We start from the raw sequence: 26,673 nt of genomic DNA, 5'->3' as shown, positions 1-26,673 counted from the left end.
GATCCAGTCGGTTTGGGGTGAGAACAGAGCAAAATACAACCCCTTTTCAATGTACATCTTGCCATTGCAATCTCTAGACAAGATCATGATTTCAAGCTCGATTACACTACCTAGTACTTGACGCACACGCAGAACACTGGATGGCTCTATAGGAAGAGTAATCGAGCTTGAAATCATGATTGCCAAGGAGACTGCTGTCAAGATTTATAGTGAAAAAGGTGTTACATTTTGGTCTGTTTTCACCCAAAACCAATTGGATCAGTTCAGATGGATTCATTTAATGCTGCCTTTATCTACTTTTTGGAGCTTCAGAGTTCTGGCCACCATTCACTTGCATTGTATGGACCTATAGAGCTGAGATATTCTTCTTAAAATCTTAATTTGTGTTCTGCAGAAGAAAGAAAGTCATACACATCTTAGATTGCAAGAGGGTGAGTAAATGATGAGAGAATTTTTGGGTAAACTAAGCCTTTAACCTTGACCTTAATCTTGACCCTAACTTTTACCTTGTCCTTGGAAGTTTTAGTTCTGCCTGCAGCCTTTCACTTCTTTATTTCAACCTAATAATCTTACTCCTAGCTGAGAGAAAGAGCAGTATATGATTTTATGAAGTGGGAGTATGTTTTTACTAAATGTTTGTTATGACTGGGAATTTATCTGAAGGCTACGGAAGTGATATTGAGCTTCATGTAAATATTTCCTGCGTAATATCTAACTGAGGACCCTGTTTAGGCTGTAGAACAGCATTAGCTCATATATTTGGTAACTCTTTGAGTTCTTTGCAATGGTCGCTTGACTTTAGTTTCTAGACTATGAGTTGAAATACAGAAGCATATACCTGTAGTTCGTCTACAGGCTTGGCACAATCAAAAGCATCTTAGTACACCAACCAAACTAGAATTTGCAGTACAGAATGTGTAGTTTCCAATAGGTCAGAGAGTGGCTGGTTATTTTTGGCAGTTAGCCTCTCCTGGTAGATGCTGTTACTACACCACTATGATTGTAAACAGCTTGTTTCTCCATGACAGCCATTAAAAAAAAGAATAAAAAAATACATTGGTTACACTTTACAATGAGGTATTCTATTCGTTATCATTAGTTAACAGTCCATCAGATTGCCAGATGGAGAAGCGTGATTCGTCACTCCAGAGAACGCATCTCCACTGCTCTAGAGTCCAGTGGCGGCGTGCTTTACACCACTGCATCCGACACTTTGCATTGCACTTGGTGATGTATGGCTTGGATGCAGCTGCTCGGCCATGGAAACCCATTCCATGAAGCTCTCTACGCACTGTTCTTGAGCTAATCTGAAGGCCACATGAACTTTGGAGGTCTGTAGCGATTGACTCTGCAGAAAGTTGGCGACCTCTGTGCACTATGCGCCTCAGCATCCGCTGACCCCGCTCTGTCATTTTACGTGGCCTACCGCTTCGTGGCTGAGTTGCTGTCATTCCCAATCGCTTCCACTTTGTTATAAATCCACTGACAGTTGACTGTGGAATATTTAGTAGCGAGGAAATTTCACGACTGGAATTGTTGCACAGGTGACATCCTATCACAGTACCACGCTGGAATTCACTGAGCTCCTGAGAGCGGCCCATTCTTTCACAAATGTTTGTAGAAGCAGTCTGCATGCCTAGGTGCTTCATTTTATACACCTGTGGCCATGGAAGTGATTGGAACACCTGAATTCAATTATTTGGATGGGTGAGCGAATACTTTTGGCAATATAGTGTATGTTTATCTTCTGTTTTGTTACTTTTACTATGTTCTCCATCTCATATTATACAAATCCCTATAAGGGACATTCTTGTATTCAATCCAAACAAATTCTTCATGTGTTGTTGCACGCTGGACTGTGACAGGACAGCCACTATTCACAAGCTCTCTGTCGGCTGCACATAGAAGCAGTTTGTTTCATGACTTCAGTGTTGTTGTTTGTAGTAAGTATATTGTGTTTGTTGTTTTATTGTTTGGTTTGCTCTATTTGTTTAATGTTTGAGCATTGGCTGAAAGCGCCATTACAAATTAAACATGTTATTATTATTGTCATTATATTAGTAGTAGTAACTCAGTCAATTGCATGACACAGTATGTCATCTGTTGTCAACATGGCAGCACCCATGAGGGGGCGACCCGCTCCATACAAAATTAAACAGCTTTTATTGGGTTTTCTTCATCTTATGTGAGTGTTCATTATTTATAACATATTTCAAAAAATTTGCTATTCATGTCTTTGTGTAAAACTTTTTTTAATTAGCAAAAACTTAGTGCACCTTTAACATGAACTATGAATGTTTTCAGCACTTATTTTTCTTGGATAATGTTAATTTCAACCCTATATTAATATATTTTTAAAATTGGAAGTTGTATATGTTAACATTAGGTAATGCATTATGAACAAACAATGATACGTTACACATGTATAAACATGATGAACATAATACTCAATGCATATCACATTTAAACCTTATTATAAAGTGTTACCAATACTTTTTTTTTTTTTTTTTTTGCAAGCAAGTGAAGCAACATATAAATCACAACAAAAAATAATTATTATTATTATATTATAGATGTTTGCCAGTACCAGTACTTTATTTTTATGGAAAAAAAGATGCAATGAAAGTAAATAGTGACTGAGGCTAACATTCTGCCTAACATCTCCTTCTGTGTTCCAAGGATAAAAGAAAGTCATATGGGTTTGAAACAACATGAAGGTGAGTGAATGAAGGCAGAATTAAAATTTTTGGGTGAACTAACCATTTAAGACTGTCTTTTTATGGTTTTCACAGTTTTTAGATATTAGCTTATTAGGTTCAGCTAGTTAATCTGTGACCCTTTTGTGGGCACTGCAGCATTGTGTTGTGTTTCAGTCAGACACACAAGAGGACAGTTGTGTAGGTTGTGTATTGTTTACCTGGATGCCATGCTGCCATTCCTATCTGAGCAGAAAGCCTGGTGCTCTTCTATAATGTTGTGTATTAGCGGTGAAGGAGGCAGTCGATAACGGCCCGGGTATGCTGCTGTTGACGTCATATTTACATTTATCTCCCACTGCCTCATGGAGGCACCAGTGCCGCTCTTCTTCTTGCGAGGCAGAGTGCCATGAATGGAGACGCCCTGGTAGACGCTGGGCGCCATCTCGGCCACGGCAGGCCGTGAGCTCAGCAGATCCATAGAGGAGGCCAGTGGGCATTGCCGCCCAACGTGCATGTTTCTGGGCAGACTGGAAAACCTCCCCTCTGCCATCATCCTCAGCTCTGTATAACAGTAATAAAAGACATATACTGTATATATATATATATATATATATATATATATATATATATATATATATATATATATATATATATACAGACTGTATATATATACAGATTATATATATATAAAACTGTAAGTAATTTCTTCTGACATTGTTTTAGGGGGGGCATCAGCAGGTAGTGTTTATAAGTAATTCGGAGCCCTGTGGCACTTTGAGCACATAACTATTTAACAGAGCTGTCTCTTAGCAGTCAAAGAAAGAAACAAAAAACAGAGACACCTCTCTCAAAGACGGAATGAGAGGGAACTCCGTTCAGTCTGACCACAAGAGGTGCAGATATGGATCTTCCCTCGTTGTCTCCAAAGCATGTTTACTTCAGCATTCCACAGCTGCTCAGAGACCACTAATTAGAGCAGTGAAAGTGGAGACAGATTTAATAGAATTATGGATAAGCCAGACTGGTTTCAAAGCTTCACATATTCTGTTGTTTTACAGCTATTAAAGGGTTAGATCAACCAAAATAAAAATTCTGTCATCATTTACTCCTTTTATTGCCACTGATTTTTTCCCCCCATGAAACACAGAACAAGTTATTTAGCTGAAAGTCCAGTCACAATTAGTAAGAAAACATGAGCATCAATGACGTGTGGTGTCATTTAGGTTAAACCTGGCACAACACATCTTGAAGTTTGAATATGCGCATGTACAAATGATACTTGAGAGCTATATTATCAGTGAATAACAACCTAAATTTTGATCGGTTCCTCACATAAAGCTGTATGGACATTTTTTGCTCATATAGACTACTTTTATGATGCTTTATGTTCTTTTTGAAGCTTTACAGTCCCTGGTAACTGTAGGCACTTGTATGTGAGGGAGTAATGTAAACAATGTTTAAAATTTTGTGTTCCACAGAAGAAAGACAGTTATATGGGTTTGGAACAACATTGGATTTTTGGATGAACAATTCCTTTAATTGTGGATACACTCCTGCACTGCAATTTATGGTAGCACACAAACAACATTGTGCTGCTAAACCGAACCACGTTTCTGCACAGCTGTATGGAAGAGAGGAACATCAGTGGTAACGTTCAGTAGAATGAGTTCACAGTTTTAGTCTATGATGAAACCAGCCCTCTGCTCTTTGCAAAGGGAATGAGATCATGGTTTAATGCCAGATCCTAAACAGAGCCACTGTCAGGGTCCAAGATTGAGTTTCTCTCACCACAAAAGGCACAAAAGAGAGTGACGGCAACACCAGCTCTGCTATGTGTAAGTGTGCTGCGAATAGCCCTAACAGCGTTCTTTAAAGAGGTCAGCACACATACTCATCAAGTGTCTGGGTCAGTGAACTCACACACCCACTGATTTAAAGTGAATGGCTGAATGATGGGGCAGCATTCTGCCAACATCTCATTTTGTATTCCACGAAAGAAAGACAGTCATACTGTATGAGTTTGAAACAACATGAGGGTGAATAAATGATGGCAGAATTTTAATTTTTGGGTGAACTAAAAATAGAGACTAAATATTTTATTATATAAGAAAGCGACAGAGATATATAAAAGATGAAAGAAAGATAAGTCTTGCTTACTTTTACAAGGACAGACAGATTTAATGTAACTGCTCTCTGTCTCGTGCATGGCAAGATAGCATTTTAATTTCAACATTCTCCTTTTCAGGGAGAAATTTGCTGTTAATATTCCAGATTCAAAACAAGCTAAGCTCAGTCGACAGCACCTGTGGCATAATGTTGATTAACACAAAAATTTGTTTCGACTTGTCCCTCCTGTTTTTAAAAAAAAGCAAAAATCTGGGTTACAGTGAGGTACTTACAATGGAAGTGAATGGGGCCAATCCTTAAACATTAAAAAACTCACTGTTTCAAAAGTATAGACACAAGATATAAACATTATGCGTGTTAACATGATTTTAGTGTGATAAAATCGCTTACTAACCTTTTCTGTGTAAAGTTATATCCAATTTTACAAGTTTGCATACATAATGCTGTAAATACTAAAATTCTAAAAAGACAGTAAAAATGACTTTTTTTTCCCAACATACAACATCTCTTCTGCCATTACATTCCCTTGCTTCTGTATATAACAGATTTGTATTTATATATTGTGAATATATATATATATATATATATATATATATATATATATATATATATATATATATATATATATATATATATATATATAGTCCTATTGTGTATTTCTATATATAGTTTATTTTCTATTCACTTTTTATTATTTTGTATTATTATCTCTGTCTTGTTATTGTTTGTGTACTGGAAGCTTCTGTCACCAAGACAATTTCCTTGTATGTGTAAGCATACTTGGCAATAAAGCTCATTCTGATTCTGATTAAAGGGATAGTTCAACAACAACATAAGATCTATGTCCTTATGTTGTTCCAAACCCCTATGACTTTCTTTTCTCTGTGGAACACAAAGAAAATGTTGGGCAGAATGTCAGCCTCAGTCACCATTCACTTTTATTATATATATATATATATATATATACAGTATATGCTATGAAAGTAAATGGTGACTGAGACTGACATACTGCCTAACACCTCCTTTTGTGCTGCAGGGAAGAAAGCAAGTCAAGTCAGAAAGAAAGGGAGAATCAGCTAAATAATTCCTTTGTCCTTTGACCAAATATATATTTTCAAGAAAATAATACAATATTCCATTAAAACTTTAAAAAATAAATAAAAATAACAACACATTTTGTTCTAGTACATATTGTCAAATTAATTGTCATTGGCAAGCGTGACAAAGGTTAATTTTGGAACCTGTATCGCAAAGCATCTGTGGAGAGTGGAATGAGATGGAAACTCCCTCTTAAAGCCCTGCTGGTGTGTTGAAACCTGCAAACTAACCACATTCACCTCCGCCCCTGGTTCCACTCATCCATGGCAGCCAGTTTCTCAATGTCCTGAATCAGCTTATCATGTGACTAGCTCTTTTCATGCGCTGCTTAAATTTAATTTGAGGTTTCACAAACCTTAGGACAAGAGTTGTGGTTGTCTTATGACATACAGCTTTTAAATCTTTAGAAATAAGATCAATATACCTGCTATAAGACCACAAACAGCCAAATCTGGAGTCATACACCTATGAATTTTTCTTTTGAAGGCTTCTTTATTTGTGTTTATATAACTCTTTATACGGTCTGGGTGTTCTGCCATATAATGACTAGATCCACACAGCAGGTTTTTTAATGGTTTGATGAGGGCACTTTTTTGCAGTGTTATGAAATTCATTTGTGTATACCTCAGCTGTGTAGTTATGCACCTGGAGCACCTGTGTGCTGTCCTGGGGCCCTGAAACACGAGACTTCATTCACTAATGCTGTTTTTCATGTGGTATGTATTGGCAAGGAGACATTAAAAGCCACAGATCATTATTACCGGGTGATCATCATGGCTAGTCAAGAATCCCCTTTCTGGTTTTAGATGTATTTGTCTCACTCAAATGTCTCAGAGCATGAGGGAGAGTCATGCTCATCTGAGAGAGCAGATCTGGACTTTCTGTGTCAGGGAAGTGAGGGCTTTGAGTCACAATATTCTTATATACTGGTGATATTAGGAGGAAACTGATACCTTTCCAAAAATAAAAACAGGAACAAAAAAGTGCATGGCTTTAAAAAGCTGGGATGCTCATATACATTTTTTTGAGGGATCAAATTTTAAGGAGCCAGACCCTCTAGGCTTAGTTATTCTTAGTGGCAAAATATGATTTGACATTTCATTATATACGTACAGTACTAGGTGAAAGTACTGTATATAATTAAGGTTTTTTTTTATTAAGATGCATCTCAGAGAGCATTCTAAAAATCAAGCTGAACTGCTAAATTTCCTGTGTCTCAGTAAGGTCTCTGATTCAGACAGCAGTAGGCTCTGGTTATGTGACATGGTTACTGTGTACATAGTAAGCTCTGAGTAACAGGAGACTGAGCCTCAACTGAGGTGTGTTAAAGATGACCAAAATGCCTCATGGAAACACTTACATGTCAAGAGCGAACATGTAAAAATTTGTGAGGTTTTATTCAAGTCAAAAATATGATTTAACATCTATGAATCAACCTGACTATATAGGGTTACACCAACAAACCCATTTTTAAAGGTTAGGTCAGGTAAAAATAACTCCTTAAGGTAACACTTGCAGGCTACCACTTTAAATAGTGTGATAAATAATTATAATTATAATTAGTGTAATGGCTGGGTCTATTCACATGGAGAGGAACATTAAAGAGAGTGAGTAATTTCTGGCTCAGGTTGGATACAAGTTGGTTCGGGACAGGTCACTGGATTAGGTTCTGTATCGGTTTATGTGGGGCTGCTTATACTTATTCATTGTTATTGTTATTAATATAGTAATTAACTGAAGTACAAGGGACATTATAATGTGCTTAAAGTGATAACTTAATTTTTATTGTTCCACAAACAATCTGTCTACTTCTGAAAAATGAGCTCATTGCTCCTACTTTCATCCTAGGTCAAAAGGCCACAGTAGACTAACATGGTGTCTAAGAGTCCTGTGTGGTGTATTTTTCAGTATTTCAGCACCCGGCGAAGACAAAGACACTTTTCAGCATTAGAGATAAAGAAATAGGTCCTCTGTGGCTCTGGATTACATATTATAAACAATTAATCTGTAAACTTTCTCTTCCTCCCCGGAGGTCATGAATATGCAAAACGCTGATTTAACGGTTCTTAATTAATGCTTTGCTCGTCTATTTTCTCTTTAGACTCCCTATTGATTATCCACTTGTCTCTCAAGTACCTGTTCTATTCCAGACTGACATGCCATCATATAACCTCACTCCAAAATGTCAATCACAAGCACCTATTCTCTCTCTTGGTCTCTATTCAGCTCTGAAAGCACAGCTGGTTGTCACAGAGTGACATCATCCTCTACATCAAACATACACTCAAACACACCACCAAAATGTATTTGCCTCAGGACAAAAATATATTGTCATTTTAGGAAAATTAAAGGTGTTGTGTGTACTTTTTTGATTTTAAAATACTTTATTCTGTCCCTGCTTAGTATGCAGACACAACTACAAATAAGCCATTCATAGGTTGATTCCCCCAGAAAGTGTAAACACTGTGGGTCTGCGGTGCTATCACATTTTTTTTCTGTTTGTTTAATTATCCCGAACAGCCTGACACGCCAACATGACTCAACCAATCGCATGAATCTGGGGTGGGACTATCTGTTTTCCCCCAGCAATGGCAGATGGTGGGACAGTAATTATTTTTGCAATTCCATTTGGTGCCACTAGTGGCGCAGGAAATTCTTCACAAAAAAACATCTTTTCTTTTTTAGGCCTAGACTTGTTTGAACCAATCTCTGCTTTTTAAATTTTAACATTGTCAAGCTTTTTGTTAATAAACTAATTCATGCCCATTTCAAGTTGCTTTAAAAGGGTTAGCCAGAGGGATTTATACAACAGTACTAAAGGGGCAGATGTAGGAACTGAACTGGGAACAATAACAATCAAAGACAAGGTCACATTGTTTTTGTTTTTTTGTTTTTTTCATGATACTTAAAATATGCATATAATACAAACAGTTTTCAAAGAGCAATGACTTTTGCAGCAAAAGGTTAAACACATGAAGGAGGAGAATTCGCTGAGCATTTCCAAACAACAAGATGACTATTCTTACCCTGGCCCTTTCACAGCCTTCCCCCACAGGAGTTGGTGGGAATCGCACGAATAATGCAGTTCTCCTTTCATTAATTCAAACCTGCTTACAGCACACAAAAGCCAGAGTGTGAGGAGAGAGAGTGTATGGTTTAAAGAGCTCTTAACACACAGTAATGCATCAACCAAGACGGCATGAAGGAGAGGAGAACAATTGTAAAGTTTGAATAGAACTAACCACTGATTTGTAGAACCAAAGCTCATGCTTAATAATGTTAAAGGAATATTCCGGGTTTAATATAATTTAAACGAATCAACATCATTTGTTTTTATTTTATTTTATTTATTTATTTATTTATTTTTTCCCAATTTGGAATGCCCAGTTCCCAATGTGCTTTTTAAGTCCTCGTGGTCGCATAGTGATTCGCCTCAGTGTGGATGGCGGAGGACGAATCCCTGTTGCCTCCGCGTCTGAGACCGTCAACCCGCGTATCTTATCACGTGGCTTGTTGAGCGCGTTGCCACGGAGACATAGCGTGTGTGGAGGCTTCACGCCATCCACCGCGGCAACCATGCTCAACTCACCATGCGCTCCACCGAGAACGAACCACATTATAGCGACCATGAGGAGGTTACCCCATGTGACTTTACCCTCCCTAGTAACCGGGCCAATTTGGTTGCTTAGGAGACCTGGCTGGAGTCACTCAGCACGCCCTGGGATTTGAACTAGCAAACTCCAGGGGTGGTAGCCAGCCTCTTAACCACTGAGCTACCCAGGCCCCAACTATTTTGACTCATCACCCAAAACATACATTTACAGTGATGCTCTTACAATTGAAGTCTAAGAAACACATTTCGGGTTTGAAAGTGTGTTAATGTGAAGCTTGTATTTTTATTAAAGTGCTTATTCCTTTGCAAAAAAAAATATTGTTATTTGAGCTGTAATGTTGTCTAAATCATCCTTTTAGCATTGTGACTATTTGCTTCATGTAAACAGTACCTTTCTTGAATCTTTGTGCGTGTAAATCAAAACTTACCAGGTCTCCTGACTTTAGGCTCTGTGCCTATCATGCAAAAGTTACCAGGTTTACTGGATTTAAATAGTCACTACAGAAGTTGAAAAATCGCATTATAACTTTGCACAGAAAAGAGCAATTTTATCACAGTGGTTTCATGTTAACATGTTTGATGTTTACATTTTGTGGCTATATTTTCTAAACTGTATTTTACAGGGATGCATGGATACAAAAATTGTGTACCGATACCAAGACTTGAATAATTGGAACGTCTGCCGATAGTTTAGTGTTCTGCTTTTTTTATTACCTTGTTTCAAACCCTGCTAATTAACTTCAAAACAAATGTAAATAATAACTTTATTCACACAGCACTAGTTGTAGGCTAAATGTCCGCATTTTTACACCCAGTATAAATAATTGGCCCTGATCATCGTCTGTTTTTAAACAATCAGCCTATGTCAGATAATTGCTTTTATCGGCCGATACCAGTGTTTGGCCGATACTTCGATGCATCTCTAGTATTTTAATGTTTATTCTGGTGCAATGACTTGCCCCATAGATTTCCATTGTAAGTGCATTACTGTACACATATGTTTCTCCTTTGTATATACAAAGTAGGGCTGGGCGATATGGCAAAAAGATAAAATATAGATTTTTATCAAACTTACGGACGATTCACGATTTGATTTTATTTAAAAAAAAAAAAAACTTTTAAATGTACTCCAACATGATTCAAATTTTATGTTCTTTATTGGAATGCAAGGCAACCTGTTAGAAAAATCCAAATAATTTTCATTACAGGAAACAAAGGTGTGTTATCAACGGAGTGTAAATGTAAAATAAATTAAAATCTAATAAACCCAGATGTTCCAGAAATAATAGAATAAGAAAACTGCAAAATACTTCTTAGCCAGTGTAGGTATTCATTTTATCTAAACCAAGTCTATCTAGAAAATTATCAATGTCTATAAATGATCAAGTTTATCTAGAAAGTACTTACTGTACATCAAACAATGTGTGTATATTCATAAACCCCTGCAGATAGAGGCATGCCCTCTAGTGGTTCACATTGAGCAGCAAAATAAAATAATTTATCACTTCATCTCTGACAGATTTGAAATGAAGCGGCCATAATTATCACGTAACTAACGCTTTTTTATGGGTAAAAAGAAAAGAAAGGAGACCGTGCATCAACATGCGCACGCCGAGGCCAGTTATGGTCTTAAGATGGTGTATACCAGCATGATGGACGAAGTTGAGCTACAATCACACGGTGTACAATCGTCCTGGGAATATTACTGCTGTCTTTTATATCAGTCTCTGTGTTGTTCACTTGTCATGTTCATTTGGAGCGCGCCACACGTGCAGCTGATCAGATCGGGAGCGGCATTAAGACAAGCGCTATGAATTCTTTTTCCTCTTTCTTATTCAGCCTTTAGCTGACTTACAATGAGTCTAACTTTAGAGTTTGCAATATTTCTTTGCAAAATCTCTATTTCTCGATTTAAAAAAAGAAAAGAAAAAATCGTGTCAAAGCGCAAATTCGAATTAATTGGAAAAATCGGAAAAACCGCCCAGCCCTAATACAAAGTGATTATTATAGAAATTATTTTCTGAGGCAATTAATAGCATGTCACAGATTCAGAACTTTAAGCTGAAGTGTGTAACTTTTTTTATTTTAAAATATTTTATCATATCCCAGCTTAATATGCAAAGACACCTATAAGTCTAAGTAAATTTTCTCAAAAACTGTAAACACTGTGTCTCTGTGGCGCTATAACATTTCCTGTTAGTTTTGAGCAACCCATTCAACTCGATGTAACAACACTGACTCAACCAATGTTGAGTTTTGGGCATGACTATCTTTTTGATCAATCAACACCAGATGGGGAATGTATTCTGAAGGCTGTTTGAAAACAATGTTTATTTTTTCAATTACGTTTGGTGGTGCTAGTGGCACAGAAATTATGCATCTCAGTTTTAACTTGTCTTAAAACCAAAACATTCCTTAAACAATATAGCCTATATTGTGTTTAGTGAAAGTTCTACAGCTTCCTCTATGACATCACTGCATTTGTCACATTGATTGTTTGTCCCATTGTTACTGACAATAGCAGTAAAAGCAACAGGAGACAAAACAAACACAAATGCCCCATAGTTCTCCCTGTTCGAACCCCTCTGCTGCATACAGAGTGAGGAACATATGGGCAACAATACATCAACATCTCTCCTCCGCCTCCAGTGACAGACACAACACTTTCTGCTTCAACTCTGACTCCCGTACCAGTAGTCAACAGCAACAAATCAGTCCTGAGTGGTTCACTACCCAGAGCCGCAGAGCTGAGACTTATCAGTAAAGGAAGTGTGGAAATACACACAAATGTGCGAACACACTACACGCCCATTCAAAGAAGGAGTGGAGTTAGCGGTCACATCTGTCACTCTCTCGGCCCTGTTTGCTAAAAGTAGATCCTTGAAGATCTTACAGTCCAATCACATGCAACACCACAGCTCCCTAATTACTCTAATGAGTATGCTGAGAGGAAAACTCTACAAACAAACAAACAAATGCTAAGAGCAACAAAAAGTCTTCCCGTTTCCTCTGCTAGTTTACCGTCAAGAGGCAAGTTTTTAAAAGTTATTGAGTGCTTTATATGTACTCATTTATCTTAACCGATTATGTTTAATAAACCAACAGTTGTACCTCGGACACTGTACATGGTCATGTAAACGCCTCAAACTGTTTTTTTTTTTTTTTTCTTTTTTTTTTTCTTCAGGGAAAGGTTATGTGTTCTTGTAGCTGAACTAAGTATGTTGCTACCAATGCCAAGGACAAGGGTTAGATTCCCAGGGAACACAAATAGTGATAAAATGAATAGCTTGAATGCATTGTAAGTCACTTTGAATAAAAAGCATCTGCCAAATGCATGAAAGTTATAAAAGGTGTGAGAAAAAAAAGAGACACTCTTGATTTTTTTCAGGTAAACGCCTTCATCAGTGTTCTGTCGTTTTCAATGAGCACGTTTACATGCACCATCTCACACCGATTATGCTTAATAAGCCAACAGCATGTAAGGTAATTTAAATGGCTTTAACGGTAAGGTCATAAATGGTATAAGCATAAATCAATCGGCACATATACAATTTTGCCCATCACCCTAAATTCTCTCTACATATAAAACGGCTTCTACCGGCTTGTCCAATGTGCGCAAGTGTGCGCATGACTGTTTAAGATCTGACGTCAAATCCAAAGTATAATCTGATGATTTTAAGTCTTATGTAAATGCAGTTTTCTTGCTTTGTCAGATATTTTTAATTAGCTGATTCTGTTTACATTCTGTCATCAATACCAGAAAACACAATCATTTATTTTTAACTTTTTATAAGATGATTTTAGATAGTTGTTTGCATTTTGAACATGACAACACAGTTGTTGTTATAGACTCTATAATATAGAGGTAATAAATGTAGTTGAGAAACACAATTCACACAGACAAATAGATATTATATTCATAGTTCTTTGTGTACAGTCTTTCACACAATACTAAAATTTAATGGACCCTTTCCTTAGTTGAGAAGGAAGGGTTGAGAGGAGATGTCAAGCCCCCAACAACACCCCCCCCCATTACCCTATTATGGTGCAACCCGCAGTGCTGTATTCAGCCTTTGAGTCGGCCAAAGAGATTTGTGACATATGAATCTAAAAATTATAAAGTCCCCAGCAGTGGCCACCACTTTTTTCCACATGAGCAACTCATGAGACAACAGAAACTGCTGCTGCTGTGAGATACTTTAACACACACACACACACACACACACCTCCTCACAACTACTGTCAGCCACTGATTTCCAACACATACACAAAAACACACAAAGTGTCAAGTCCCACTGCTCGTAAGGGTAGACAGTCACAGATGAGCATTATTTGTTGTTCAAATAGCTACAAATTATACTTAAAAAAAATGACAAATTTATTTAAAAGTATGAGATAAAGTATGAAACACCTCTACATTAGTGGGTATCCAATGGTCAGTTATATTTGTTCCAATCAAAAAGATGATTTTTAGAAATTTTGATAAATTTTCAATAAAAGTGGTCCAGTTTAAATTTTCTATAAACATTTGCTTACCTGGCTACAGGTTGTGGCTTCTCCAAGTATGCTAAAACACAGAAATGTTTTCCTTCTACAGTCTGAGTAAGAATTCACAGTTTCACAGTAAGCATAGCAGTCTAGAGCACAGAATCACAATAACAAGAAGACGAGCGTGAACCACAATCCTTTCAAGCTGCCAGTGACTTCCCACTTTGAACTGTGCCGGTGTTTCCCAAGCAATCTTGCGATCCCTTCCAAGTCTCTCTCTCTCTCTCTCTCTCCCTCCTTAGTTCAGCCCCCAAGGGAGTGATTTCCCAGACACACCCTCTCTGATGGGTGGAACCTGAGGAGCCGTCACGCAAGCGGACAGCCCCTGCCCCCCAGCAGCCCTATCCCCTGTCCTGTGCCCGGAGTCCTTACATTACTGGCCCCCTTTGTTCAACTTCACTTTTTGGACAAAGTTTCACAGTTTCTGTCAATTGTCAAAGTTATTAGTGGAAACACAAAGATGTTGATGTTTTAAAATAGTCTAAAATGGCATCCTCCAGACTGGGTTGACATTTACCATCCACAAAAACTCTTCTTTTTTTTTTTTAAACCATGAACAACAAGCTCTAACCTGCACAACCATTAAAATGCTTTTTCAGAAATAGCAGGACACCTCTTTGGTCCTTGAATGTTTGTTCTGTTCTCTGCAGGGAACACAATTTCCTTTCTCTTTGTCCTTGGATTCCTCCTCATTGTCAGTGGGACGATAACAAAAACAGGGTTCCTTCCCGAATGATTCAGACAGAGAGATGGAGCGCGGTATGACCTGACTTTGTCACAGTCGCCTTTGGCTTGCTCATTGGGGGCATTAAGATAAGCTTTTCTGTAAAGCTGCTTTGAAACAATATATATTGTAAGAAGCCCTGTACAAATAAACTTGACTCGACTTGACTTAAAAGCCAAGGACAGTCAGACAGGTGATTCAAATGTTTGTTTTGAATTCCCGTCACTCGGATACCCTATAAATGTTGTGCTTGAAAGCTAGAACTCAAAACATCGTAACAAATGCAACTGCATTTCTAAAATGTGCTTACTTAATTCGACATATTTGTAAATACATTCACGGCGAAAGAGCATTGTTAGGCTAATTGAGCACACTGAAAGTCTGAAAAGAAGGCATCTGGACTGAAATAAGTCTCCTTAAGTTACAGAACACCTGCCTGGAATCCCATTTTTCAAAGTGTCAAAAGCAGACATTTTCATGAAAACAGAAATATATGTCTGTCACAGACACCAGACAAAGTGCTGTTATCAATCTTTGACCACGCACAATTAAACTTTCACTCTTTGAAAACTTTTATTGTGTGACACGCAATTGATCACTACAAGGGAAGCATTACAGTGTAACTGTCATCATATCATGGCATGCTAAGCCCTGGTGTCCTTAAAGTCGGTAGACACAAGCTTTTCTGAAACATGTTTTTAACTTGTAAAAGTCAGATTTGTAAACTAAAACTAGCTCTGGACTTTGGTAACTTCTACCCTTAAGTCCTTGTATGGGACTGAGACCAGACATTCTTTGCTTTAATGTGATGATCTCATCTCTTTAGGCACCTTAACATGGGGTCATCTTCAAGGTCCTCCTATTCTCATCTTACTCAAAAATGCATAAAATAACACTTAGTTTCAACATTTGTTCACCCCATCCAGTCCCTTGCAAAGCAAGTCCCCTGCCCAGTTTCATCAATGCTACAAAAAGTATTCCTGTAGTCCTAACTCAAATTGATTAAGTAAACTTCAGTTATACAAATGTAATCTTATAGAATGTAATGAAACCAAGTTAAGACAAAATATTCTAGAATTGTGTTGCTTTAGTTTTTAATTAAGTAATTTGTTCATTTAAAAAAGTATGGGGTTTTTTTTGTGCTGTTTACAGGTGCAAAAGTAAACACATCTTAGTTACTTAGTCTGAAACGTAGTTTTCGTAACTGCCAAAAGCTTTCTGGAATGCCATCATGATGAGCACAAGGCCAAGCCCCCATCAGTCACAGGAAGTGTGCCTGAGGAGAGATCTAAAGCTAAGGACTATCTTATGATTTTTGCTTCTCTCTCCTTTTTTTGTGAAAGAGAATGTATTGCCTCTATTCCTTCTAGCGTTCCACCCAAGGCTAAAGGAAAGAACAGTTTATCAAAGAATGAAATCTGTCTCACCCCATTCCACAACTTAGAGTCATCAAGGCAATGCTTTCAACAGGAAAATATTCATTTCCTTAAATGAGTGATTTTCAGAATCATAATGCCATGAACTATTTATAATGTGGCAATCACCATTTGTACACTGACTTTTAATTACTTCTGAAAATCCGATTTTAAGACCATAATTGTAATTGTACATGCATTATTCCATTGTGTTGCCATTGGGAATTATTAAAAATCCTTACTAAATTGGGTTACCGGACAAAATCTGTGTTAAAATATGAGCAATAACTTGCCATAGTCTTTGTGGTTGTTTAAGACCTGTGATAAACATTATTTTGAATCCTACCGTCATGCTTGGTATTTTACAACACTGGCAAATAGCCGCTCACCATTCAGCATTGATTTAGAGTCTTGCTGTCATGGGGTGTTTAGCTGCCATTTACACATATGCAGGCATGGTCATAATGATGGACTAAGTGGCCACCAGTGTATGGTTCTCCAGTGTGCTGATGTAAACTAAGCTTATCCACTGGCAAGGATCCAGCCCAGCATTCTTACTTATACGGAAAGAGCAACTCTATTTCAGGAAGGTGGGAAAATATGGCAAAATATGACTTTTATATAGGATATCACAAGAAAAAAAATGTAGGATGGGACTTGATTTTTTTCCATCGAGAGTTAATTAAATCATAATAGGCAATCTCTATATACATCAGGGTTTTTCAATTATTCTAATGCCAAGGAACCCCAACCATGATGATCTTTATGCAAGAGACCTCCAAAATGTATGCAGCTATTATGTAAATTTGTAAACTACATTAAAAGCAACATTAAACATATTGAATTAATCTTTTCAGTAAACTTGGTAACTTTGCAAATGTATTAAGAAAGTAAATAGGGTGAATATTGATTTCAGGTTGGCTTTAAATGAACTGTGCATCTATCCATAACAACCTTGTTTTCGTTTGCATTAAATTAAATGTGATGTGTCAAACTCGGAAGAATGCCAACATCACACTCCTTCTAAACAAAGTATTTAACATTTGCTGCTTTACAGGTGACATTTATCAAGCAGACAAGAGAGCTTAATGAAAGTAACTGGAAAGTTATTTTATGAAGGAGCAATGGCTACTTTATGCCCAGGTATCATCAGTCACGATGGGAATATTTTGAACATGTATTTGGATTTCAAAATGCAGTGATTTTTTAAGAGGAGGCCCAGCTGTTCGTTCTGGCTGAGAAATGTGTTTACATTTATGAAATGCTGCACTGTACTGGACCTGACAGAGGGGTGAGAGAGCTGATGCCAGCTCTACTCTCACACCCAGTGTGAGCGCAAAGACATGGAAGAGCATTCCTACAAAACGCCCAAGAAACACCCAGAATACATCTAAGAAATGCCTTGGGCTTTAATCTGTCTGTGGTGTTACTGAAAAGTGCTCTCGCATTTTCTCCCAGGCATAGCCCTTGCCTTCAAAATGTTTGCAGTTATGCTGCGTTTTCAAATGCTTCTGCAGGATTAGGCTTTACAAATCACCCAGAATGAGCGCAATGAAAGAATTGCATAATTGGGATTTAATTTCAGAATATATCCAATTTATTTAACCATTTTGGATTTAGCCTTTGTCAGAGATTATGCAAGGATTAAAATATATTTTAAAAACAATGTAGTATTGTTACACAGTAAAAAAAAAATCCTAAGAAAGTAATGAAAATGCATTCCCCTCCCTGTATTAATGCAACTGCATGGTATAATGCACTGTAAGTCCCATGGAAGGCTATATAAATTAAATGTAAATGAATAAAAATGCAGTATGCTCATCCTTAAGGATGTGATGCTGACCTTGGAGTGCATTTATGTAGGTCAGAACTGCATATGTGGGGAATTTTATATAGTGCCATCCCTTTGAACAAATCTGCAAGCTGCTCTGATTGCAGGGAAGGCAGTGAGCCAACCACCCATTTAATAGAATGCTTCATTTAATACTATAGTACACTTCAGCCCCTCTGCACAAGCACAGCCTGTCATTTTTGTACATCACTGCAGTGTTGTGTTGCTGATACTGAACATGGCTGTCCATTGTGTACACTTAAGCTGACACACACACTTTTGAACTACACAAAAGGCACCAAATAAAATAAAAATGTACGTTTTAAAAAACGTTTAAGCAATGTTTTAAATTTTGAGATTATGTACTCACTCTCATGCCATTCCAAATAGTCATATGGACTTTTGGTACTTTTATGGTAGTCACAATATGCTTTTGTTGTAAGGAAAGGAGAGGTTTGAGAATGATCAAAACGTCCCCTTTTGCATTCCATTTTATTACTAACAACATTAAAAGATATTTGACCTTAGACGTGTTAGGGAGTAACTAAAATTAGCGACGCTACTAACTTAACTTTTTCCATAAGTTTAACGAGATGTTCAGCAATTTTCAAAATATTGTAGCTTTTCCAGTAGTGAGATACTTTTTTAATGTAGCGGCCTAGCGTCACAAAATGCTACATTTTTCTCACACGCAGCAATTACAGGGACTAATTAAAATATGCTCACCTATTCACTTATATGAGGCTTTGGGAAGTCCATTCATTTTAGTGAATTGATTTAATCGTGTGGTACATGTACAAATGAACTAGTTCAAATAAATTTTTCCCCGATTCATATGAGCCCCTGCGCAGAAGTCACTTCGGCTTGTTTTTCGAAGCCAAATATTTAGTTATTTGACCCTTCGCTAAGTCTCGCCTTAAAAGCGCTTCTGGCCAATCCTGTCTTAGCAACTGTTGCCCTGCCGCCATTACGTTTGCTATTTTCCCAATGACAGCCTATGGAATTAATGTGTGTTTGAGTACTTTTATGTGGGATTTTATCAAAATATTCAAAAAAATGTAAAACACATTGTTGCCGGGTCATTTGTAATAGTGACACGAGTTAGCCAGAGATGATACACACAATGTTTTTCTTTCTTTCTTTTTTTTTTAAATGATCTTTAAATAAATATGGAGAAGAGCATGTTATGGATTAAACTGTGTCAGCCCCAGAGGTGGGTAGTAACGTGCTACATTTACTCCATTACATTTACTTGAGTAACTTTTTGGAAAAAAAAATTACTTTTAGCGTAGGTTTAAAAGTGGGTACTTTTTACTCTCTCTCAAGTAAATTTCTAATGAACTTTTTGTACATTTACTTCATTACAATGGGTGGCATTCCTGTTGTTACATTTTAATTCACGTGTAATTTATTGAGAGATTATTGAATGGGACTTTTACGACAGCGGATGTTCACACAGCTGCGCGCGCTGACACAGACTGTCACTCAAGACGAGTCCATCACTGTTGCAGCATCATGCTCTTCTAACTAAGTGAAACACTTTCTTTGTTCTACACAGTAAAAAAAAGAACAGTTTCGTCATGCAATGACTTCATTTAACACCAAAAATTGCAGCTCCAACTTAAGGCACCACACTGAGATAACGCGGGCTTTTCTGTGACATGGTGATGGTCATTTTCAGGGTGATTCTGTAAATATGGGCTCTTGTCACATCAGATTTTAAGTGTAATTTTTTTCATCTGCAGCAATATATCAGTGTGCTTTGTCCCGAATCCTGCATGTCATAAGCAGTATTTAAGCATTTAACCTGTGCCCTCGCAGGTGAACTGGAAACTATCGCAGCTACTTAGGGCTGATTAACTGAATAAATCCATGTAAACATCCACGTTAAGTGTAAAAGCCTTTGAACGTGTGAATGACAACTGGAGCACGAACAGACAGCATTTCTGCATGTGGTGGCCTACGCAGTCTGCGTACTCTGCGTTTAGAGAGCGGCAGTACTGCTGTACAAAACTAATGATCTAAATTCTTTCGACACTGAAAACTGTAACTACACTGAACTAACAACTAAAAACTATGAAATAGCGAAAGTAGGCATTCATAAAACATGATCTTGCTTTGGTTTATATTTCCCTGTGGAACACTGTTCACATTTTCACTGTAATAATTACTAGAAAGGTTTCCAAACCTCTCTTCTTATTGACAAATTCATCCAGATCTGACAAGAGCCTTTAAAGGGATAGTTCACCCAAAAATGAAAATTCTCTTATCATTTACTCACACCTATGCCATCCCAGATGTGTATGACTTCCTTTCTTCAGCAGAACACAAATGAAGATTTTTAGAATTTCTAAGCTCTTTTGGTCCATACAATGCAAGTGAATGGTGAAATGTGCCAACATTTTAAAGCTAAAAAATAATCACATAAGTCAGCATAAAAGTAATCCATAAGACCCCAGTGGTTAAATCCATATCTTCAGAAGCAATATGATAGGTGTGGGTGAGAAACAGAGACACAGATCACTTTAACATTCTTCTTCTTGTTTTTGGTGATTCACATTCTTCCCTGCATATCGCCCCCTGCTGGGCTGGGAGAAGAACTGCTAGCAAAAAATGACAAATATTGATCTAGTTCTCACCCACACCTATCATATCACTTCTGAAGGTATGGATTTAACCACTGGAGTCATATCGATTACTTTTATGGTGCCTCCATTTGCTTTTTGGAGCATAACATTTTTGACACCCATTCACTTGCATTGTACTGACCCACAGAGCTTGAATATTCTTTAAAAATCTTAATTTGAGTTCTGCAGAAGAAAGGAAGTCATACACATCTGGGATGGCATGAGGGTGAGTAATTGATGAGAGAATTTTCATTTTTGACTGAACAAACCTTTAAAGTGATAGCTCAGCCATAATTTAATATTCCTTCATCATTTCCCTAACCTCATGTTGTTCCAAACCTGTGTGACCTTCTGGATTCTGTGGAACCCAAAATATGTTAGACAGAATGTTAAGGAATGACAGTCTCAGTCACCATTCACTTTCAATATATACAGGTGCATCTCAATAAATTAGAATGTCGTGGAAAAGTTAATTTATTTCAGTAATTCAACTCAAATTGTGAAACTTGTGTATTAAATAAATTCAATGCACACAGACTGAACTAGTTTAAGTCTTTGGTTCTTTTAACTGTGATGATTTTGGCTCACATTTAACAAAAACCCACCAATTCACTATCTCAAAAAATTAGAATATGGTGACATGCCAATCAGCTAATCAACTCAAAACACCTGCAAAGGTTTCCTGAGCCTTCAAAATGGTCTCTCAGTTTGGTTCACTAGGCTACACAATCATGGGGAAGACTGCTGATCTGACAGTTGTCCAGAAGACAATCATTGACACCCTTCACAAGGAGGGTAAGCCACAAACATTCATTGCCAAAGAAGCTGGCTGTTCGCAGAGTGCTGTATGCAAGCATGTTAATAGAAAGTTGAATGGAAGGAAAAAGTGTGGAAGAAAAAGATGCACAACCAACCGAGAGAACCGCAGCCTTATGACGATTGTCAAGCAAAATCGATTCAAGAATTTGGGTGAACTTCACAAGGAATGGACTGAGGCTGGGGTCAAGGCATCAAGAGCCACCAAACACAGACGTGTCAAGGAATTTGGCTACAGTTGTCGTATTCCTCTTGTTAAGCCACTCCTGAACCACAGACAATGTCAGAGGCGTCTTACCTGGGCTAAGGAGAAGAAGAACTGGACTGTTGCCCAGTGGTCCAAAGTCCTCTTTTCAGATGAGAGCAAGTTTTGTATTTCATTTGGAAACCAAGGTCCTAGAGTCTGGAGGAAGGGTGGAGAAGCTCATAGCCCAAGTTGCTTGAAGTCCAGTGTTAAGTTTCCACAGTCTGTGATGATTTGGGTTGCAATGTCATCTGCTGGTGTTGGTCCATTGTGTTTTTTAAAAACCAAAGTCACTGCACCCGTTTACCAAGACATTTTGGAGCACTTCATGCTTCCTTCTGCTGACCAGCTTTTTAAAGATGCTGATTTCATTTTCCAGCAGGATTTGGCACCTGCCCACACTGCCAAAAGCACCAAAAGTTGGTTAAATGACCATGGTGTTGGTGTGCTTGACTGGCCAGCAAACTCACCAGACCTGAACCCCATAGAGAATCTATGGGGTATTGTCAAGAGGAAAATGAGAAACAAGAGACCAAAAAATGCAGATGAGCTGAAGGCCACTGTCAAAGAAACCTGGGCTTCCATACCACCTCAGCAGTGCCACAAACTGATCACCTCCATGCCACGCCGAACTGAGGCAGTAATTAAAGCAAAAGGAGCCCCTACCAAGTATTGAGTACATATACAGTAAATGAACATACTTTCCAGAAGGCCAACAATTCACTAAAAATATTTTTTTTATTGGTCTTATGATGTATTCTAATTTTTTGAGATAGTGAATTGGTGGGTTTTTGTTAAATGTGAGCCAAAATCATCACAATTAAAAGAACCAAAGACTTAAACTACTTCAGTCTGTGTGCACTGAATTTATTTAATACACGAGTTTCACAATTTGAGTTGAATTACTGAAATAAATGAACTTTTCCACGACATTCTAATTTATTGAGATGCACCTGTATATATATATATATATATATATATATATATATAAAAACATTCACTGAAAGTAAATGGTGACCATGGCTAACATTCTGCCTAAAATCTCCTTTTTGTGTTGCATGGAAGAAAGACAGTCATACGGGTTTGGAACAACATGATGGTGAATGATGACAGAATTTCCATTAATAATAATAATGATTCTGTAATACATGTTAAATGTGTATTATGTAATGGAATGTAGGGAGTTAATGTCCATTATGTCATCTGTAAATGTAACAAGTTACTCACTACTTGAGTACTCTTTTAATTGGACACTTTCTTACTCTTACTCAAGTAATTATTTATGTTAGCACTTTTACTTCTACTTGAGTAATTTTTTTTTTTAAGTAATTGTACTTTTACTTGAGTGCAGTTTTTGGCTACTCTACCCACCTCTGGTCAGCCCTCATTCCCAAATGAACATATAACATCTGCAACGACACCTATATTTGCTCAAAGGTAAATTAAAGCTAACAACTGAACGTTAATTAATTTATGTATTGATTCAAGTCATAGTAAAAGCGATAATAAATAAACTGTTCACAGCATCAAAATGAGTGTGTTATGAGATGTTATAAACAGCTCTGTTCACTTACACTAATGTCATTAGATGTGTAATCGCTATTAACGTCATGGTTACTTGTGTAACCTCCGTTCCCTGATGGAGGGAATGAGACGTTGTGTCGATGTAGTGACACTAGAGGTCACTCTTGGGAGCCTGAGACACCTCTGGTCTTTGATAAAAGGCCAATGAAAACTGGCGAGTGGTATTTGCATGCCACTCCCCCGGACATACGGGTATAAAAGGAGCTGGTATGCAACCACTCATTCAGGTTTTATGCTGAGGAGCGGAGACAAGGTCCGGACATTTCAGTGGGTAGTTCAGCATTGTGGCAGGAGGGACACAACGTCTCGTTCCCTCCATCAGGGAACGGAGGTTACACAAGTAACCATGACGTTCCCTATCTGTCACTCACTTGACGTTGTGTCGATGTAGTGACACTAGGGGTCCCTATACAAAATGCCACAACTGGCTGAACTGTGTTACGTGAACTGGCAGTGTGTGGTGGGCAGACCACTGTGTGCCTCATAGCCAGCACACCAGGTCAACACGTAACTTCCCCCAACATAGTTATGAGTGTCGAACGGCCCTTTGGGGACAAGTCGACTACCCAAAAGATAGAGACAGGCTAACCCAGTCGTAGCCTCTTTTCCCCTTCTCTTTTTCCACTCCCTAAAAAAGAAGGGGGATTATCCAACTGGGCCGCCAGGTCTAGTCGGAGGGTGTCCCTCCCAAGGGGAAGACACCGCGGAAACCACACCTCGCCCAAAGAGAGGGGGGGATATTTAAGTGGAAGAATATATCACATGGTCTTTCCGACCATATGGAGAGTCTTCAAGGTAGATCCTACCCAACGGGGGAGGAGTTACTACAAACATGGAGACTGGGGCAGAGGGGCTCTGCCAGGAACCAATCATCAAGCCGCAAGGGTTCAGGGGAGAGCGGAGGGTTCCACTCTAACCCGACGCTCGCGGCCACCCGGGAAAGCATGTCCGTCATTTCTGCATCAGCTTGTGACTGGGCAATCATCCCCGAGGGGGGGAGCCCAGCTGAGGCTTCTGCGTCCGACTGGACAAGCCCGCTCTCCGATGCTGTGCTCGAGGGCTCATCATCTTCGCGGGCTCCGAACAAGAGGCCGGACTCGCCGTGAGACGAGCCAGTGGACTCATCCGGAAGCCCGACTGGGGCAGACGAGCATGCTGGTGAATGGGAGGTCCGCGGGGGGATACCCGGCGGAGGCGATCCCATTGGGGTCCCCAAATCGCCCCCAGCGCTAGCCACGCTGGCCTCATACCCGTAGGTAGAAGGACCAAGGCGGGGAGCTGCTGGAGTGGCTTGTTTCTTACGAAGCTGTGGCACACACCCCTTACGAAAGCAAGCCGCGACCGCAACGTTGCCATGGTCATGTTCTCGCAATGAGAACATGAACCATCCATAAACGCTGCCTCCGTGTGGGTCGCGCCCAGACACGAAAGACAGCGATCATGACCATACGAAGTTGAGAGATAACGACCGCAACCAGGAATAACACACAATCAGAAAGGCATCTTTTAAAAGGACGCGTCTTTAAAAAGACGTTCCGTGTGTGCCACTCTTTTAGAGAAATATACTCTTTTAGAGGAAAAAGCTCTATCAGAAAATATACTCTCTCTTTTTTTTTTCTGCCGAAGCGCCCAGGGGTGTTCTCTGCAGTGCACCAGTGCAGAGGAGGGAGAAGCCACTGAAATGCACCGTCAGATCCAGCAGAGGTGAATGAACAGTAGAATTCAGCTCAGTGAGCATGATCGTTCGGCTCCGAAGAGAAAATCTGAATCAGTGGTTGCATACCGGCTCCTTTTATACCCGTATGTCTGGGGAAGTGGCATGCAAATACCACTCACCAATTTTCATTGGCCTTTTATCAAAGACCAGAGGTGTCCCGAGCTCCCAAGAGTGACCTCTAGTGTCACTACATCGACACAACTTCGAGTGAGTGACAGATAGGGAAATTAAGTTTTTCTTTTTTCAAGTGACTGTAATAATCGTTTGCCTTGATTCTGATTCACAGTCTCCACAGTTTTTAATCAAATTACTGTGTAATTTAACAATTTCTTTTACAAAAAACTTCAGATAAATATGCATTACAATGTCACTCTTCATACCAGCCCACGTAAAAATATTATCCATTCCGTTTATGAGAATATTTTACCAAAAACCGTGTAGTTCACAGCAATCTCCCATTCATTCCAATGGGGAGTTCTGCAGAGCTTGTCAGAGCGAGCAACCATAACCAAGGGGGGCGTAGCTTAGCAAAGGGTCAATTGCTGCTGACTGTCTTGTTTTTGAATATAGAATAGGGTGTTTTCTAGTTTTATTTATCAACTTAATGTTGTCACCTTAATTGAGATACTTTGTTTTTATGCCAAAGAATACTGTTCTGAATTTGAACAGTATTTATATGGCACAAAAGCAATAATGATGTTTTAAATATATCATATAAACTTTATATTGAAAAAGATTTTCATCCTTAAATAGTTATTTTTAGTCAAAGTTTTGTGTAGCTTATACTTTTTCAAAAGAGTAGCGTGGCTGTAACTTAAATACTTTAAGTTATGAGTAGCTTGGGAAGCTACACTGGACCTTAGGAAATTCCTTGGTAAAGCACAGATGTCCCTGCATTATTGCTTTCTAGCAACTCCCAGTAAAGAAACAGGTTAAAGTCTACAAAACTGTAGGCCATAAAATGGTCTTTGGGAATGGTATTGTTTTGGGAACTCATCAGCATAAGTGTGATTCAAAAACACAGCCATTACCAAAATGTTGCCAATTGCCTTAGAAAAGAAATTTCCTTTTTCTCACCAAACTAATGCAATCTTTCTCACATGGGCACAGTAGAAGAGATTCACCTCTCTTTGCTTTGACCTAAGGACATTTTTAAAGGTGATCTATGAAATAACTCTGTAAATGTAACATTTGTGTTGCATTTCTCACAGGATGTAAGGACTACAGGGGTTGAATGAAAAAGCTACTAGAATGGGCTGCTAAATGTGTCAAAGCTGGTTTAATCAGACCACATATTGACTCCTCAAACAGCCAAAACCTTTCAGAAAAACAATAGTTATTGTCCTCAAGCATGGGACCATGCCAGTAGAGACCAGACACACTCAATACTTTTACTGTATATTGACTACATCTTGGTATGTTTTCAGACTAGTCAGAGCTTATGCTTGTACTGTAATTTTTTCAATGTTTGTGTAAGCAAAGAATATTGTTTTCCAATACAAAACAATCCATCTATACAGCTGTTCAATACTATTTCAAAAGACATAAAAACATGGAGTCCATTCGATTCACAAGGTCACTGATCCAAGACATCCGATTCAACAGCCCATTTTAGAAAGTGTCTGAGTCT

The 26,673-nt window shown here is 38.4% G+C and overlaps 1 protein-coding gene across 5 annotated transcripts in view; it reads right to left on the bottom strand.

Moving 5' to 3' along the window:
* LOC127424467 (breast cancer anti-estrogen resistance protein 3 homolog) overlaps positions 1–26,673 on the bottom strand; it is a 105,448-nt gene that overhangs the window by 56,506 nt on the left and 22,269 nt on the right. For 2 of the 5 annotated variants that reach the window (XM_051669721.1, XM_051669722.1), the window contains one exon: positions 2,918–3,260. The exons of 1 other annotated variant lie outside the window; for it this stretch is intronic. In XM_051669721.1, coding sequence (XP_051525681.1) covers positions 2,918–3,260 — 343 coding nt within the window. Of the gene's footprint in view, positions 1–2,917; positions 3,261–14,073; positions 14,263–26,673 lie in introns of those variants that run through there. 2 more of the 5 variants (XM_051669724.1, XM_051669728.1) reach the window with 2 other exon arrangements.

The sequence above is a fragment of the Myxocyprinus asiaticus genome, chromosome 33, assembly GCF_019703515.2.
Source record: "Myxocyprinus asiaticus isolate MX2 ecotype Aquarium Trade chromosome 33, UBuf_Myxa_2, whole genome shotgun sequence".
NCBI lineage: Eukaryota > Metazoa > Chordata > Actinopteri > Cypriniformes > Catostomidae > Myxocyprinus > Myxocyprinus asiaticus.
Note: the sequence above shows the minus strand (reverse complement) of the source record. Positions and strands in the feature narration are given on the sequence as shown.